We start from the raw sequence: 17,260 nt of genomic DNA, 5'->3' as shown, positions 1-17,260 counted from the left end.
CCGCGAGAGAAGCAAACCAGGAAGTTGTAGTTTCTTACGGGGCTCACGCGCACGCAGACCGGCGTGGATTAAACTACACGTCCCGACGCGACGTCCAAGTCGCGAATGCGTAATTGCGCTCGTTTTTCACTGGCTGCTTTTACAATGTGGTCCGGCGAGGTGGGCTGGGCTGGGCTGGGGTGGGGTGGGGTAGGGGCCGAGGGAGGGAGGGAGCGAGCGAGCGAGCAGTCAGTGTCGCTCGCTGAAGTGGTCGTCGCTGCTGAGATGTGCACGTCAACCGGGGAGAGAAAAGTGGCAAATGAAGCGGTTGCCACCACCACAGCGGGAGGACAAGTGGGGTCACGACATGGCGGAAAAGCACCACTAAGAGGAAATTCTACAACATAGGCGACTACGTGGGGATATATTCTCTTACGCACCTGACTATCTATCACACGGTGTGAGACTTTTTGTTTTACCATTTGACTGCGAGAATGGCGACCGGCCAAAGGTCCGAGGATGTTCTCACTCGGCTGGCCGCCTTCTAACTGACTGACTGACTGCCTGCCTGCCCGACTGACTGACCTTTGACGCGCGGGAGCGAGCCACGCTTGACTCTTTTCTTTTTCGTTTTCGCCGAGAAGGAACTTCTCGATGCCTTTTTAATGATTCGAGACTTGAGCAAGATGTACCCTCCGGCGCGGCATCCGGTAAGTACAAAGCACCAGCAGCAGCCGTGTTGTCAACAACAAGGTTATACTGTATTAAGAGTCGCGCGCCTGATGCGTAATCACTTTGGATCGAGTTTCCGTGCCATTGCGCGCTCGCACGGACAATTGCGCTCATTCAAAGACTTGCGCGCGTCTCTCTCGTGTCGGTGTGTGTGTGTGTGCGCGCGTGTGTGTGTGTGCCTGTGTGCGCGTGCGCGCGCGTGGCTAAAGAGAGACAAGATGAAGGAGGCTAAGTGAAGGAAGCCTAAAGGCAGCCAGTGACAGAAGCCCATTGTGGTCATGACAGTGGAACCTCAGTTGTCTCAGTTTGCCCTCTCTTCTTCTTTCATGGTTCGTTCGCTTTGGTTTGAGGTCCCACACCAGCCGGGGCAGCCGTTCAAGTTCACCGTGTCCGAATCCTGCGACCGGATCAAGGAGGAGTTCCAGTTCCTCCAGGCCCAGTATCACAGGTGAGAGAAACGCATCCATGGATTTTCAGTCACAGGTGAGCTGGAGCTTAGTTTAGTTTAGCTTAGCTTAGCCTAGCTGGGTGGATGGATGGAGTCCACCCTGAGCTGGTCGCCAACCAATTGGATAGCACATACGTATCAAGACAAATCACCCGGTTACCTTGCCGCACATTCTAAAGGCCAGCAAAGCCAGCCAGCCGCTCAATGATCAGAAAAATGAAAACATCCGTTATTCCCAGTTTTGCTATTTAACGTGTTTTGACGAAGCGCAAAATACTACCTGTCTGCGAGACTGAAACTTACTCCGTGTACATTGTAAGTCTTCTGAGTGCTGGGGACCCCAGTTTGCGAAGCTTTGCCCGACCCAATTGGACTTTTTTGAAATGAAATGCGCATTGATACAAAACAGAAAAGAGTTTCTGGCCGCCCATCCTGGCGAACCCACGTTTGCCCCGGTTTCACCGATTATACGCTAACCACAGGTAAAGCCCATCAACCTCCGTACGCACGTCCGCCCCTGCGAGTGCAAGAGGTGTGAAATACTTTTTAGCCGACATGATGAAGTGTGAAATGTATTGCTCGGGGCAGAATCACAAGCACCACATAGCAATGCATAATAATCACCCACCTCCGGCCGCCCCTGCAATAATTGTCCGGTCGGTCACCTGGCGAGTGTTGGCCAGCGGCTTTCTTAAAAGGCCGCAGCGAGCGGCGCCATGCTACTCCGCAGGAGAGGAAAAAGACAAAGGAGAACTAGCACAGGAAACGTTGGGTTTTTTTTATAGACAAAGGCACAAGGTTGAAAAGTGCATCGAAAGGAACAAGAATCTCTTTGATGAGTTTCATTTTGAAAAAATCCACAAACGGTTACTTCAGCGTTTCAATCCATGGCCATCTTCTTCTTAACAAGGAGATAAAGGAATTGTAAAGCAACCAAATTCAAGCGGAAAAACAAAGTGGCCTTGTGTCTCCCAAATCAGCATCTGAAGGTGCAAGCAAGATGTCTCCCTGCTGCTCCTTCCTCAGTGTATTCCAGAAAAGCCACAAATGCACTCGCAGTTGCTTAGTGGTGCGTCAGCAGCCTCACTTTACCTGCGCTGACGAGGTCCGGTCTCCCCATCATGCCATAAAACACTCACACTAGAGTCACCGCGCTAAGTGGACAGTTTCCTGTAATAGACGGACGGGAATGAGGAAAGGGTTAAGCGCGAGTGTAACCACACTTGTGATATGGACCCTCGTTATGCGGTGTTTTGTTTTTTTTTTGCCGATGGTGCAGTTCGGGCCTCACGTCCAGGTTTGCGCGGTCGTCTATTGATCCATTAATTACCGAAATGTACGTGCTGAGTAAGTGTCTGCAGGGGAAGCCGGTGAGTTCTGAAATGCCACATTAAAGTAGCAGGATGTGGTCGCGCTCAGCTTCTGCTTTTACACCCTTGCCTTGTTTTTGTCAGAAAACGCAATTGTCTGCACAATGTGTTTATGTGACACTGATTTTCCCCCCCCCCCCCCCCCCCCCTCCTCCACCGCAGCCTGAAAATGGAGTGTGAGAAACTGGCAAGTGAGAAAACGGAGATGCAGAGACACTATGTCATGGTGAGTTTCGCACCTTGAGTTGCTGTGTGTTTTGATGCAAAAAGGAAAACCACCTTTCTTTTGCTTCGCTCTGATCTTTGTTTTTCAGTACTACGAAATGTCATATGGACTCAACATCGAGATGCACAAACAGGTAGGCGAGCTGTGACGCAAACAAAACGCGCCGTGACTGCTGGAATTCACTGAAGAATGACTTTGCACAAATATTTTATAATTGTAGTGAGCATTAAGTCGAGTCAGGGTTTAATCAAATAACATGACCGTTTTTTCTCAACACGCTCATAATTCAAGTTGGGACAAATCTTGTCTCTTTTTTCTTATTAGTAAACAAATGAGCCCTTGATGGGCAGTACGCAAACTGGTCGTCCATCGTGTCAGTGTAAGTTCTGGCCTGGAGCTACTCAGGGGTCACTAACGTGGGGCACCAGGTAGCCCCCAACGTCGGTCCAAAAAGTTGCTCGCCGATCATTTGAGAGGAATGTTGTAGAATTGTTAAAAAATGGCAACACTGGCAGAGATGTGGATTTTAGTTTGAATACACTAAACTCATTTGCAATAACCATTTACTTACTGAATTTTAATGTTGCTCATTACGGATAGCAAAGTCGTTTTTTTCCTTTTGGTACTTGTTTGAGAAGTTTGAAAGCAACTGTAGTTGGTCATAACTCCTCCGGTAACCCTTATTATTATTCTGCTCGTTAAAATAAGCTGTTGCCCCAAAAAAATGACCATCATTTGGAAGGAATTTCAAACAAAAATGGATGCGATTGTGCCTTTAAATAAGCTTTTGCAACCACATTTTTGTTGTTGTTTCCAAAGGGCAAGCTAGTGTCATTAGCATAAACATCTGTTAAGCGCTCATCAGCTGCAAGGTGAAATGAGCCGCGGCAAAGCGCGCCTTTCACCTGCACACACAAGCCGCCGTCCATCTGTGTGTGTGTCCAAGACTGAAAGGATTTGAAAAATGCTTCGCCATGCATCGTGTGTTTGCCCGCTTGTGTGTAGCAGTCCGTTTGTATAAGCTACGTGTTGACTTGGTGTGTTTACTGTATATGTGCGTGTGTGCACATTGCGGTTATTGATTCAGTTTTGTGTGCGCGTGCGTGGTTCCTTGTGTCATGTCGTGTTGTCTTGCATGTGTGCAAAAAAAAAACAGAGCGTTCATGTACAAGAAGTCCCCGAGGCAATGTTGCACACGTCAAGTCACACATCAGAGCCGTGCCGTGTAACGTGCGGTGTCCGTATAAATCCCACCGTCGGCCGCTTTTTGAGGCCCGTCAAGCGCACGCGGCTCTCTCCGAAAGCCGAGATGGAGACGCGCACGCAAGCGTGTTTTCCCCGGGTGGGCAGTCCAATGATTTCCGCCGCCGAGGGCGAATCGCTTCCATCTGCATTTGTGTGTCTCTTGTAGAAGCAAACGATTTTAGCCGGGCGTTTGTGCGCGCACTCCCGCACAAGCGAGGCTCTGTGCAAACGTTCGGCTTTGCCAGTCGATGTGACGATTCGACTCCCTCGCAGAGGTGGCGGAACGGCCGTTGTAAATTGTCAGTGCTTTGATTGACCTCGTGTTTAGGCCCGATCGTACAATCCCAAGATCTCGATCAACTCGGTTGACTTTACCTCGTTAGAGTCAAAGTGGTGTCGTAAAGACAAAGTTGGAGTTGATTCATTTATTTATTTTTTTTCCCCCTAATGTAGCGAGGTAAATAAGAGTCATCAGAACAAGCTAGCTGAAGATTCTACTTAACTCGCCACCAATGGCTGCTGAACGGATGTGGAGATTGAGTCTCGGCCGGCGGCGCTCAAATCCCTTTATGGCAGATGCTCCCTCCCACCAAGTGAATCTCTGATATTGCTTGTTTAGCATTTTCCGAGGGTAATAGGCCCATTGATTTTCGCCTCGGCTCTCTGTTTTATTTACACAGAAGGACCGCGTCGCCCGGGGAGCGAAATGTACCAACACTCGTTAAAGAGAAATTGACTTGTGGACTGAGCTCGGGCTGCCGAGGAGCGAGCTGCGAAGGGGAGGGCAGGGGGATGGGGGATCGGGGGGGGGGGGGCCGCCGCCAGGGCTTCGGATCCGGCGACCGAGCTACAAGAGGACAGCTAATCAATTGCAAATTAGTGTGACTGAAAGGGAAATAAAGCAAGCGATGGACGGGTCGAGACGGAGGGGAGGAGATGGTGGCGAGAGGCGGAAGTAATAAGACGGCGTGATGGTGAGAAATGGCAGCGATCTCAAGCGGGCCTGACAACTCATTTACTGCGGCAGATGGGCGGGGGGGGGGGACGCATTCGATTCACTCCAACGATTTAACGTTATTTTAGCATTCAGTGTCACTATCGGAGATAGATTCGGATCGAAAATTAAAAGGACTCGAAATTACCTGGAATAAATTTGCTGCCGGAAGAGTGCAGACAGGTGAGCTAAGCTTAGCGGGCAGTTGAAGCAAATGCTCCAAACGAGTTTACTTTCCCTGATCTGAATGAGTCATGATCCATTTGTGAATCCCAAGCGAGTCCAATTTTTGAATCTAGACGAGCAGGGCACCTGTCTACAAAAATCCTATGTTTAATCTTTGGCATGGGCAAAACATATGCCCCAGTTGGGCGGTCCTCTAATCCAGGGGTGTCAAACATTGTAGTCATAGTTTCCTTTGGAGGGCCATTATGACAGTCAACCCCCCAAAAGTCTATGAACGCCTCATATTGTATACAGTATAAGCTCCAAAACAAATGTTAGTCATCACACATGAATTTGTTGTACAATTTGTCCGCCACATATAATGATGTGCTGGGCCGTATCTGGCCACCCAGGCCTTGAGTTTGACACCAGTGCTCTAATCTGTGGTCATCTAGATTTTGTGAGGATTTCAGAATTTCTTGCTTCCTCTTCTCCAACTGAACATACGAGACTCGCAGCTTTTAGCATTTCACCGATGAAAACGACTCCCGGTTAACTCCGGCCGGCCGGCGACCGCGTGTCATAGAGATGACATTTCAAAACGGAAACAAAGTGAGCATTGATCATGTCATATCAACGCTTTTTGACATTCTGTGTGGTAGCCTTTGTTCCGTTTCCCTGCCTGGCTACACATGCAGACAGTCCGTCCAAGGGAATGGCGGCTCCATTCGTTGTATTAGCTGGTGGTGAAAAGCAGCGCTGATGTGAGCTCCACAAGGGAGATGGACATTTGATCTTCTCTCTGACCCAATCTGACTCCTGGGCGGCTGCCTGGTTTCATTTATGGGATGTGAGCAGTTTTGGGGGGGTGGGGGTGATGCTTTCAAGCGACATCCACTGCGATAAGTGGATGACAGTGAGCCGCCGCCATGTTGTTATTCCCCAGAGGCTACCTACGGTAGATTAACCTGCAGCGTCTGTCCCCAAGGGTCAAAACGCAATACTACTCGATTACACCAGCATTTCCAAATATTCGAGCCTCATCAAAAGAAATGAATCGGTCAGGTCCTACCAAAGTAGTCTTCCCTTCAAATCAGAGCTTGTGAGAAAATGAGCATCGGCACAGCAATTCTGCTGTCATCGACTAAATTGATCTGAAATTTTGGTGGAGCAACCTCTGTTAAACAACTCTTAAAGTTTGATCCATATGGTAAAGAGATTTGCCGTCGTATCGTCTGCAATTTCCACCAAATGATGTTATTGCCTCTCCCAGTGTGCAGCGTAGCAAAAGGAAATTGTTTCTAGATTGATATGTCGGCGTACGTCGCCATTGGTAGAAATTGACGCGTGCGGCTTGCCGTCTCCGGCCTCTTTTCTTGTTTGCATGCTCGCCGGGTTTAAATTGCACTTCTAGCACTTCCTTTGGGAAGGTGGATCAGGCAATTTCCTGTTTTAAAAAAAACACCTTGCGGGGGTGCGTGTGCTTTATAATCTTTAAAAGCCAACCCTTGGGTTCAGTAAAAACATCTGATGAATACAGAGTAGCTCGGGGAGGTGCGTTCACGTCAATGTGTGTGTGTGTGTGTGTGTGTGCGTGTGCGTGTGCGTGTGTGTGTGTGTGTGTGTCCACTCTCATGGCCTCTGGCGGCTTGTGTTAGTGCTGATACCAACTTCAACTGCGACTTCACCTCTGTCAAGGTCACAGACATGAATTGAGTGCTTTAAGGTTAGATTTAACACTTCCATCGCTGCCCACTTAAAAGTCAGGTATTTCTCACATACTTCTTATCTGTGTTGGGAAGACCACATTTAAAAAAAGATAGACTGTCGAAGCGCCACCCAGAAGACTTTAAGACTATGAATTGAATTCATTCTCTCAAGCGTAATTAACAAGTGGCTGACTGACAAGTGTTTCTTTCTTTGTGTAGCGCACGTTTTTTTCTTCTTCAAGAAGCCATTTTGCCATCACTAATTCAACAGCACAGCATAAATCACATTCTAACATCACATCAACTTGCCAGACTGACTTTGATGAGAGTTTATGTCGCTATTTACCTCTCGGAATTGGCGAGACGGCAGGACGTATTTGCTGGCGTCTACGGTTCCGTGCCCACTTCTTTGTCTTCCAGGTGGAGATTGTGACCGTTACCTTTATATGTACCCACCTCTTTGTCTTCCAGGCGGAGATTGTCAAACGGCTGAATGCAATCTGCGCCCAAGTCGTGCCCTTCCTTTCTCAAGAGGTAAAATGGCTGTCACTGTTAGTTATGGAAGAGGCGAGAGGCATGGACACACATTGCACACGTGCACACCGACAGATTATCCGGCGCTTTATTTGCTCGGGATACTTGAACCTATTAAATGTCGCCCACTAACATATGCAAGGGAAGAGTATTTTCATAGTAATACCTTTGCTATGGAATGCTTGTGTGTGCGTGTGTGTGTGTGTGTGTGTGTTTAGCAGATAAAGACTCGCAACTGCTCGCGTGCGTTTGTGCCAAGGGGTGGGAAGAGCAGTAAAGCGCGAGTGTGTACTCCACAACTCTCCTCCAGATTAGCCCTGGATTAGGAGGCTTTAAAGTGGATTAGAAATAATGGCATTAGACAGCGCCGCCGCCGCCGCTGCTGTTTGCTGCACGGCCCCGAGGCCCGCCGAGGACGGAGGCAGCGAGAGGAAAGAGGCTTTTTTTTTTTTTTTTTTTCCCCCCCGTTTTGTTTGGATTCACTGCTACACTTGGCGGTGGTTCATGTGAAACGTAACGCAATCACGTTAACGCGGCGGTGGAAGGTGTTTAAGAAGCATCTTTTTGTCCTTTTTCCGAGCGTTACATTGTGTTGACTAATTTTCAATCTCTTTTCTGTGGTGATCTTTTAGTTTCATTTCAATATGGTAGACCTCCAGACTTTGTTGTTGTCAAGGTCATGCATTCATTCATTCATTCATATTCCGCCAAAAGAAATCCTCCAAGGTTCTACAATTGGAAATTGTAATGTGACAGAGTCCCAGGAGGGCACCAATCGTCTTCCTAGCGCATGAATGGAGTTGTCTAAAATTCTCACCAGTGTGAATGGTTGGCATCCGGATGGAGCTGATATGTCCCCCCCCCCCCCATCTTGTCTTGTCTCAGCATCAGCAGCAGGTGGTTCAAGCGGTGGAGCGGGCCAAGCAGGTCACCATGGCGGAACTCAACGCCATCATTGGAGTGAGTGAACCTGAAGATAATTCCATCTTTGATATGATAGAAAAGCTCACACGACGTTCCCCATCCCTCAGCAGCAGCAACTCCAGGCACAGCACCTCTCGCACGGCCACGCCATCCCCGTCCCGCTCACGCCGCACCCGGCGGGCCTTCACCCCCCGCTGCCCCACGGCGCCGGTACCGCCGGACTGTTGGCGCTCACCTCGGCACTCGGCCATCAGCTGCCCCTCAAAGACGAGAGGAAACACCAGGATGGCGCCGAAGAACACCCGAGAGGTGCGCTAAATCCTCCTCTCCGTCTTCATATTGGTTTGGAATGCCAGATGACGGGAAGGGGAGTTCAATCATCGGCCAAAAAAACCATTCTCCTTTGTTAAACTCTTCCGCCATGGTACCTGTTCAATTTGAACGCTGCAGCCGGCGTTCGCTCAAAGCCGCGTGGCTAATTACGATGTAGCGTTACCTTGTGTTGCATCAGATAATCAGTCATCTTTAAAGCGTCGAGTCCGTCTCACAAGTCCAGCCAATGGATCGTATTTATCTGCGCGTTGCACATCAGGTTGATGGGATGACTTTCATTCTGAATCTTTTCTTTCTCTTTTTCCCACCGTCTACCTCAGCAGAGAGAGATTCTGTGAAGGTGAGTCCTCCGCGCATCTGAGCATCTTCTCTGTGTTGACAAACTGACTTTGGGTCGAATTTGTGTACAAGTCATGGAATGTGATTTTTTTTTTTTTAATATACGTAGATGTCCCCTTGAAAAAGTATCAATGGCAATTTTGATGAGGATCTAATGTGCCTCTACTCCGGTTTAAAACCATTTCGGCCCTGGCTGTGTTTGAAGATTCAGAGATGTGCAAATGGAGACAAAAAAGCGCCACAGACTAACGTTACAGCTTGTAGTAATTAGTCCCTTAAGCTCAGCCTTTTCCCATGGCAAACGTTTGGTTTGTTGAATACTCAATGAGCAGATTAGCATTCCTTTATTCCAGCCGCCTGCGCGCAACTGTCAAACACACACACACATGTACACTTAGAGGCTTGCGCGTTCACTGATGTTTGGGAGCTGGTAGAGACTGGAGGAATGCTTAATATGTTATCTCCTGCCCCCCCCCCCATGTAGTCTATCCTCCTCCACACAGACTCACAGCTTTAGGCACTGTGATAGAAACGATTAGTAATGTACGAATGTGCGTGCACGTATATGTGCGTGTGGTCTTCTGGAATCGGTAGCAAAAATAGGAGGACTGAAATGATGAATGCCTTTCATTAGTGCCCTGTGGGAGAGCGAACGAACGAACGCACGCACAAACACACACACGCGCACATTTAGAGATGCTCTTTGACGTGGCGGCCAACAGTCACTTCATGAAACCAATAAGCCCCTTGTCAGCGGTCTCCAGTTGCCTTGGCAACAGTCCACTGGGTACAGTGTGTGTGAAATGCATGAGCCTCTGTGGCTTAATGTCCTTGGTGTTCGCACCTCGTACACTGATAACACTGGCGTGGGTGTGAACGGCACATTGCACTACATGTTGGCCGTTCAGAATTGTTGCCGTGAGGTGTTTTGGAAACTTCAGGGGCCCTATTTTTGCGCCCAGTGCAAGTCTAACTTTTCTCACGTTTGGTATTTTCCTAGATGGACATACGTAGGTAGAAAGGGGTGTTTGCGCCATTGCGGGAGGGAGGGAGGGCACACAACCAACTTGAAATTCCTCGCCCCAGATAGTGGCCGATTTTCCTTCGTTTTTTTACTCTCAGGTAGAAAAAGCGGACTTACTTTTAGCGTGATGTCAAACCAATAACACGCAGCAACCAACAATCCGTTTTATAAACACACCAAAGAGTGAATTGCTAGCCAAAACAGCAGCACCTACCAAACGGCAATCGCACGCCCTCAAATGAATGAAAGCGCACGGATATTTTGTTGCCCTGACTCGGTCGGATATGTTGAAAATGATTTTTAAAAATGCTTTGAAAGACCTTCTGAACCCAAATTCGAATCAATTTGCGGCGCACTCAAATGTAGCAGCGCATTCCGTATGTGCTCATGCGGCAAAGCTTGCTCCTCCCTCGCAGGATCCTTGTCATCAACACCTGCATCACGGCAAAGGGCAGCGGAAAGGTTACGAGCGTGAGTTAGTGGAAAGGTCGAGTTAAAGGTCCTGCTTTATTTTCTTTCTCTCTACTGGTCGGCTGCGGGCGAGCCGCGCTTCCCCGCGAGACGGCAATCGAGAAGGTCCGAGCGATCGTTAGTGATGAGCGAGAGAAGTGTGCAATTAACGTTGATGCACCCTCCAGCATAAAAATGGGAAACACGCTAACAAACAAACAAACAAACAACCGCATCCTCCGGTCTCGACCATCACAACTGTACAAAATGGGGGGTGTTTAGTTTCGTAGTGAAGCGTGTATGATCCACTTTTTCGTTCTTCATTTATATTGCTGAAAAAGAAGCGTCTGCCAATGATTGCCAAAGGCAGTTATTGTGATGGAAATGTCATTGTGTGGTCACTTTTCACGGTGAAGTTGTTATTTCTTCCAGAGCTCATCTGTGTCTCCGTCCGCCAGTTTTCGGACTGGAGAGAAGCACCGAGGTTCCGGCGATTACTCCGCCGACAGCAAGAAGCAGAAGACGGACGATAAAGAGTTGAGCTCCACGCGCTATGTAGGTTTTTGCTCCGCAGTTGAGGGGAACATCAAATTCCATGGAGTCATTTTTACCCAACATAGGAAGTTTCTGAATTTCATTCTCTGTGAAAATCTTCCAGGAGAGCGACGGTGAGAAGAGCGACGACAACTTGGTGGTGGACGTGTCCAATGAGGTAGGACGATGGTTGGCCGGGCGTCTCCGTGGACAAAATGAAACAGCTTTCCAAAACAACCACCGTACCGTGTAGGATCCGGCTTCTCCCAGAGGAAGCCCCGCCCACTCTCCTCGGGAGAACGGATTGGACAAGAGTCGCCCGCTGAAGAAAGATGCCCCCCTGAGTCCCTCTTCTGTGGCCTCCTCTAGCAGCACCCCTTCGTCCAAATCCAAAGAGATTCATTTGGTGAGTCGTTTCTCTCGGTGGGGTCCTTCACAGATGAAAACTCAGCGGTGTCATTTTAGTAGTGTTGTACGTGTCACTGGAAATAACACTCGCCTTGTCTTCTGGAGAAGAATGAAAAATCCACAACACCCGTTTCCAAGTCCAGCACACCCACATCCCGCTGCGACGCGCCCACTCCCAGCGGCACCACCGCCAGCCTGAGGGCAGCTCAGCCCAGTAAGCCGGCAGGAGTCGAGGCGCTCCGTAAGTCTTGCGTGATTTGGAGCCGGGCCCAACCGTTTTGTAAAGATCCCAAATGCGTCAGATCGAGATTGCCGTCCATTCAGATGCCAAAACATCATCCTCACAATTTGCCCTGTCGTAGTCGTCGAACGTTAGTTGACCGTTGGCTTAGCAGCTATTTGCCCCTTTGTTGCTTTTCCCATCAAGCTGATGGACGAAATGTGTCTGGTCGCAGCTCCTGGCCTGCGCACGCCGCTGGCGGTGCCGTGCTCGTACCCCGGCCCCTTCGGAATGGTCCCTCACCTGGGGATGAACGGCGAGCTGAGCGGAGCGGGTGCCCCCTACACCGGCCTGCATAGCATGAGCACTGTGGCCGCGGCGGCCGTGGCCGCTTACGGACGCACGCAAGTGGTACGCAAAGCGCCTGGTGCAAAAACAAGCGGAGCGCTCCGTCTTTTGCTTTTCATTTCACATTTTCCATAGGTGGGATTCGACCCTCACCATCACATACGTGTCCCCGGCCTTCCTCCGAACCTTTCAGGCATTCCCGGTGGCAAACCGTAAGTCTCATTTCCCGATCGATTGACGCACGCGAGCGAGTTGGTGTCTCTAGCGTCGCTCGTCTTTGCTTCCAGAGCCTACTCGTTTCACGTGAGCGCCGACGGGCAAATGCAACCGGTCCCTTTCCCCCCGGACGCTCTGATCGGCCCGGCCATCCCGCGTCACGCGCGACAGATCAACACGCTCAACCACGGGGAGGTGGTGTGCGCCGTCACCATCAGCAACCCAACCCGCCACGTTTACACCGGCGGCAAGGGCTGCGTCAAGGTGTGGGACATCAGTCACCCTGGCAACAAGACCTCCGTGTCGCAGCTGGACTGCCTCGTGAGTCACGTCGCCGCCGCCGCCGCCGGCGCTGCTATCCCACGTGCCAGGTTCCAATTGGACGTCTGTGCCTTCAGAACAGGGACAACTACATCCGCTCCTGTCGACTGCTCCCCGACGGACGCACGCTCATTGTGGGAGGTGAGGCGAGCACTTTGTCAATATGGGACTTGGCCGCACCGACTCCGCGGATCAAGGCGGAATTAACGTCATCGGCCCCCGCCTGCTACGCCTTGGCTATCAGCCCCGACTCCAAAGTCTGCTTTTCGTGCTGCTCCGACGGAAACATCGCCGTCTGGGACCTTCACAACCAGACTCTGGTTCGGTAGGCTCCCAAAGGTCTTGCTCAAAGTTCTCTTTTTTGCCAATACAGGTTGTTTTCACACGCTTCCCATGTTTATATCAGTCGCAAAATAGTCAGTCGAGTCATTACAATCACCAGACTTGGATGTCAAACCAGAACGCAACGCAACGCAACCTACCATTGAGACAAAGGAAACGAGACAAATTGTGTACACCGCAGACAGTTCCAGGGCCACACTGATGGAGCGAGCTGCATCGATATCTCCAACGATGGCACCAAGCTTTGGACGGGAGGCCTGGATAACACCGTCCGCTCCTGGGATCTCCGAGAAGGCCGCCAGCTGCAGCAGCACGACTTCACCTCGCAGGTCGAGTCATGGCCAAATGAGATTTGAAAGAATTTTCAAATTTAGATGAGATTTCAATTGAGGGAATCCCAACCGCTCTGCTCGCAGATCTTCTCGCTGGGATACTGTCCGACCGGCGAGTGGCTGGCGGTGGGAATGGAGAACAGCAACGTGGAGGTCCTGCACGTCTCCAAACCTGACAAGTATCAGCTCCACCTCCACGAAAGCTGCGTGCTCTCGCTCCGATTTGCGCACTGCGGTGAGTCGACGCCGGCCACCCGGCTGCCCGGCCGGCCGGCCGGCCGCCACCGCCGAGGTCGAGCGAGATCGGCGACGGGCTCATTCGCAAGATGGGCGACGGGCTCATTCGCCGTGCTGTCGCTTGCAGGAAAGTGGTTCGTCAGCACGGGAAAGGACAATTTGCTCAACGCCTGGAGGACCCCGTACGGTGCCAGCATATTTCAGGTAAGCTGGAGAACGTACTACGTGTGATTCTGGACTTTGGAGACACGCAAGACTTTGACAGACTGTTTCCTTCCCGTCCGACAGTCCAAGGAGTCGTCTTCAGTGCTGAGCTGCGACATCTCCGTAGATGACAAGTACATTGTGACCGGCTCCGGAGACAAGAAGGCCACTGTCTATGAGGTCATATACTAGGGTGGGCCGAGGGCACCGCAGCGTTGGATGAGGCCCAACCCCGTCCCGTGTACCATATGTAATGTGTAAAATAGAGCTTTTCGTTGTTCCCGGGACTTTGGAAGGCTTTTCGGAAGTTGAACGAAGCACAGAGATTCTTTAAATGAATGAATGTAATGTCCATGCGCACTGAGCAAACCCTGGATGTTGTGAAAGCGTTATCCAGATCATATCCCTTTACTCCTTGTTTCTTTCTGTTTGCGGCACCAACACCAGCTTGTTTATTGTTGACTTACACGACGTACTTATTTCCATCCCGTGTGCGTGTGTGTGTGTGCGTGTGCGCGCGTGTGTGTGTGGCTGCTTGAAAGACGTCTGCGTTGCTCTTGTCTCCCGCACACGGTGCCTTTCCACTCCTCCTTCCAACTGCAGATACTTTCTCCAACTGATGCTTTGTGGCATCATTTATTGTCAAATGAGAATTTTTGCCCTGCTTTGTTCCCTTAAACCACAGATGTACATAAAACACACCACGCTATTCCGTATGCCACGTTTCTACTTTTCACATTGGAGTTTTCTCACAGCCTATCGCGCGATCCCTAATGGACATGTGGGCTCGACTGATGCTCGATGATCGTTTTTTGGTCAAGAAATGCACAATGTGACTGCACGTTTAGTTGAAAACGAGTTTACCAAAATAAGCCACGCCAAGCGAGTCAATCAATTTACCATGATAAAATATCAACTCCAGCAAATATGTCAAGTAACGTGAATAAAAGTAAACAGCCAAACACAACTGTTACATATTTTTCGGGATAAATGTAAAAGTCCAGCTGTTTTATTATTATTATTATTGTTAGTAGTAGTAAATCATTTCCATCACAAAGTATAAATGTAGACATTGGAAATGAGTCAAATAAGATGAACAATGAATTATTATGAATCGTATGATGGATCACACTTGTGCATATGACAGCATTTCTCAGTTCTAGTGCAGGCAAATCTGCGCTCAAGTGTGGTGAAGATGCTTGATGCCAGAATGTACAGGACTCATTCGCTCGCTGCCTTTATGTTACAACAATCCGCTATCATCTCGTTATTGCTTCAATCATGCATTTTGGTTCTCAGTTGTTTTTGCACTTCTTTTTTTCTACTGTAAAGATAATCTCTGTAACTTCCCCTTCATTTGTTTTATAAAGAAACAACAACCAAAATGTTCCCGTTACCGCAAAGTGATGGAGCTAACTCAAGCGGCTACCGAACTATTACGTCCACTGGTGGGTGGTGCATGAAACATTCAGCTCGGAAGAAGTTAGGATGGCCTGTACTGAACTGTAAACATGTCATTATTTCAGTTTGAAAAGAAACGTCCTGCTGTGTTTCTTCTGTATGAATGGTCTTTGTTTCGTTTCTTTTTTTAAATCTAGTCTGTAGTTGATTTTATTAAATTATTGTGTGGATTTTTTGGGTTGTTAGATGTGTTCATTGTTTTATCAACCATAAGTTAAAGTAGAAATACCTAAATAGACCAAAGTGAAAACGACATTTTGGATAAAACTATTGGGAACTTGCACTGCCTCGCCACCGATAGAGCTGCGTCCAAAAAAAGCTACTTTTATTTCCTTTTTTTTTTTAATCCTGGTGTTGAAATACTCCACTCGTTGTTTGAAGTGGATCATTCAAGTGAGGGTTGTGGAGGATGATGATGATGATGATGATGCCACCATTACAGTGAATGATCCTCCTGTTAGCAGCAGGCCCTTCAGCGCAGCCCGAAAGGTGCGGCCGTCATGCCGAACGAGCCACCCCACTTTGGTGTGTTATATTAGAAGCTCTTACAGGCGGCAAATTGATCACTTTGCAGACAAAAATAGGAGGAGGATTAAACAAACAGAAGATGGACTCACTAGTCGAAGATGGTCAAACTGTTGTAAATGAAACGTGCAGCAGATGGCGCTGTGTAAAAAAACACTGCTTCTGACTCACTGTACGGAATAGTGGTTCAATTGTAAAATAAATGGAATTTGTATTTGGCCTCAAAAAGTACAGAACATCGCAAGCTGCAATTAATGTCAAGGAATAAGGAAAATACAACAAACAAGAATTTATCAGCCAAATCCTTGACTACGCCAACTGTTGTGCTAATACGGAGTAGAGATGAACGCTAATGCAACTTGTTTATTTTTCTCTCCACTCGTGTCTCACATAATGTTGACAGTTAGGGGCGCTGTGGTGCGCCAGGGGCATTGTACTGCTATGTGAGACACAAGTGGAGAGAACAATAAAAAGTTGCTGAATAAAGAAGTTGCATTAGCGTTCATCTCTACTCTGCATAAACACAACGCCAACGATGTCTCTACAAGGGGGCACGAATTCCCATTTTTGACACCAATAATTCACGTCTCGATGCCACACACACACACACACACACACACAAATCCTTAGCCAGCAATTTATTTGCAGAAATGCTGCACCGTTGCACATACCTGAAATTGCCGCTAAATATCCGTATTGTATGTCTGTCTATTTGGTTTATCTATCTTTTGTAGTGTGGAGCAGAAGGATCCGCCTCCGTACACTGTTACCTTGGAAACAGCATATCTTGCGTCAACATGCTAATTTGGTTCTAATTGGACTTGGACGAATTCAAGCAAATGGTGTGAATTTGATCGCAAGTTTAAAAAGAGACGACTGTTTGTGACATTTCTTACTAAAAAAAAATGATGAGAGCCATTTAGTACTCTGTTACAAGGCTGGCCGATGATTAATTCATGTCGATGCCGCCCCTTAACGAGGTTGTGCCCGTGAGTGGGCAGGAGGGGGCCGAGCACTCAGTAGCACTTTGATATCGTTCATTTAAAGCCATGTCAGCCGGTAATGACTTCTTTCAGTCGGCAAACGAGCGTCATTATCGCTTTATAAAAGTGGATGGAGGGAAAGGCTTTGGGGGGGTTGGGGGGCTCCTTTATACATGCGTGTCTGTGCTTTCTGGTTTTCGCCACTTTGTGAGGACAAACCTTTTTTTTACGCAGTCATTTAAACCTGGTTGTTGGTCGCTGTGTGCCCTGCGATTGGCTGGCAACCGGTTCAGGGTGTCCCCTGCCTACTGCCCGATGACTGCTGGGATAGGCTCCAGCGACCCCGTGGGGACAAGCGGTATAGAAAATAGATGGATGGAATAACACCAAATATTTATTTCTAACGCAGATGATGAGTCGTCACAGTACGGCGCCAATTTTTGCCCCAAGTATCGGTGGATGGTATCGCATCCTCCGCAAAGGCCCGATACTTAAATAAAGGCCGGTATCAACCCGATATCGATACCTCACGTCCGTACTCGCCCATCTTTAATTTGTGTAAAAGCAAAAGTGTTTGATAAAGATACAATGATGGCCACTGTATGACCATGATGATTTTGTAACAAAACGGCATTACTTTTGTGTTACTTTTATGTT

At 48.7% G+C, this 17,260-nt stretch overlaps 1 protein-coding gene across 11 annotated transcripts; it reads left to right on the top strand.

Annotated features, from left to right (window-relative positions):
• The first annotated feature begins 201 nt into the window (after positions 1–201).
• Positions 202–15,265, top strand: LOC125994312 (transducin-like enhancer protein 4). 11 transcript variants are annotated; one of them, XM_049763587.1, is made up of 20 exons: positions 202–689; positions 1,074–1,159; positions 2,692–2,755; positions 2,844–2,888; positions 7,340–7,402; positions 8,288–8,362; positions 8,434–8,635; positions 8,983–8,999; positions 10,905–11,027; positions 11,131–11,184; positions 11,260–11,412; positions 11,520–11,655; positions 11,870–12,045; positions 12,118–12,194; positions 12,270–12,519; positions 12,597–12,844; positions 13,043–13,190; positions 13,278–13,428; positions 13,558–13,634; positions 13,719–15,265. In XM_049763587.1, the coding sequence occupies exons 1-20, from the start codon at positions 645–647 to the stop codon at positions 13,824–13,826; spliced, it is 2,298 nt and encodes a 765-aa protein (XP_049619544.1). In that variant the 5' UTR covers positions 202–644; the 3' UTR covers positions 13,827–15,265. The 11 variants fall into 11 exon arrangements, with proteins under 11 accessions (XP_049619544.1, XP_049619543.1, XP_049619542.1 ...); XM_049763586.1 differs by having other exon boundaries at positions 8,980–8,999; XM_049763585.1 differs by having other exon boundaries at positions 1,062–1,159; positions 8,437–8,635; positions 11,523–11,655.
• Positions 15,266–17,260: the final 1,995 nt, after the last annotated feature.

This window comes from Syngnathus scovelli, chromosome 3, assembly GCF_024217435.2.
Source record: "Syngnathus scovelli strain Florida chromosome 3, RoL_Ssco_1.2, whole genome shotgun sequence".
NCBI lineage: Eukaryota > Metazoa > Chordata > Actinopteri > Syngnathiformes > Syngnathidae > Syngnathus > Syngnathus scovelli.
The sequence above is the reverse complement of the archived record's forward strand: the minus strand, read 5'-3'. Positions and strand labels throughout refer to the sequence as shown.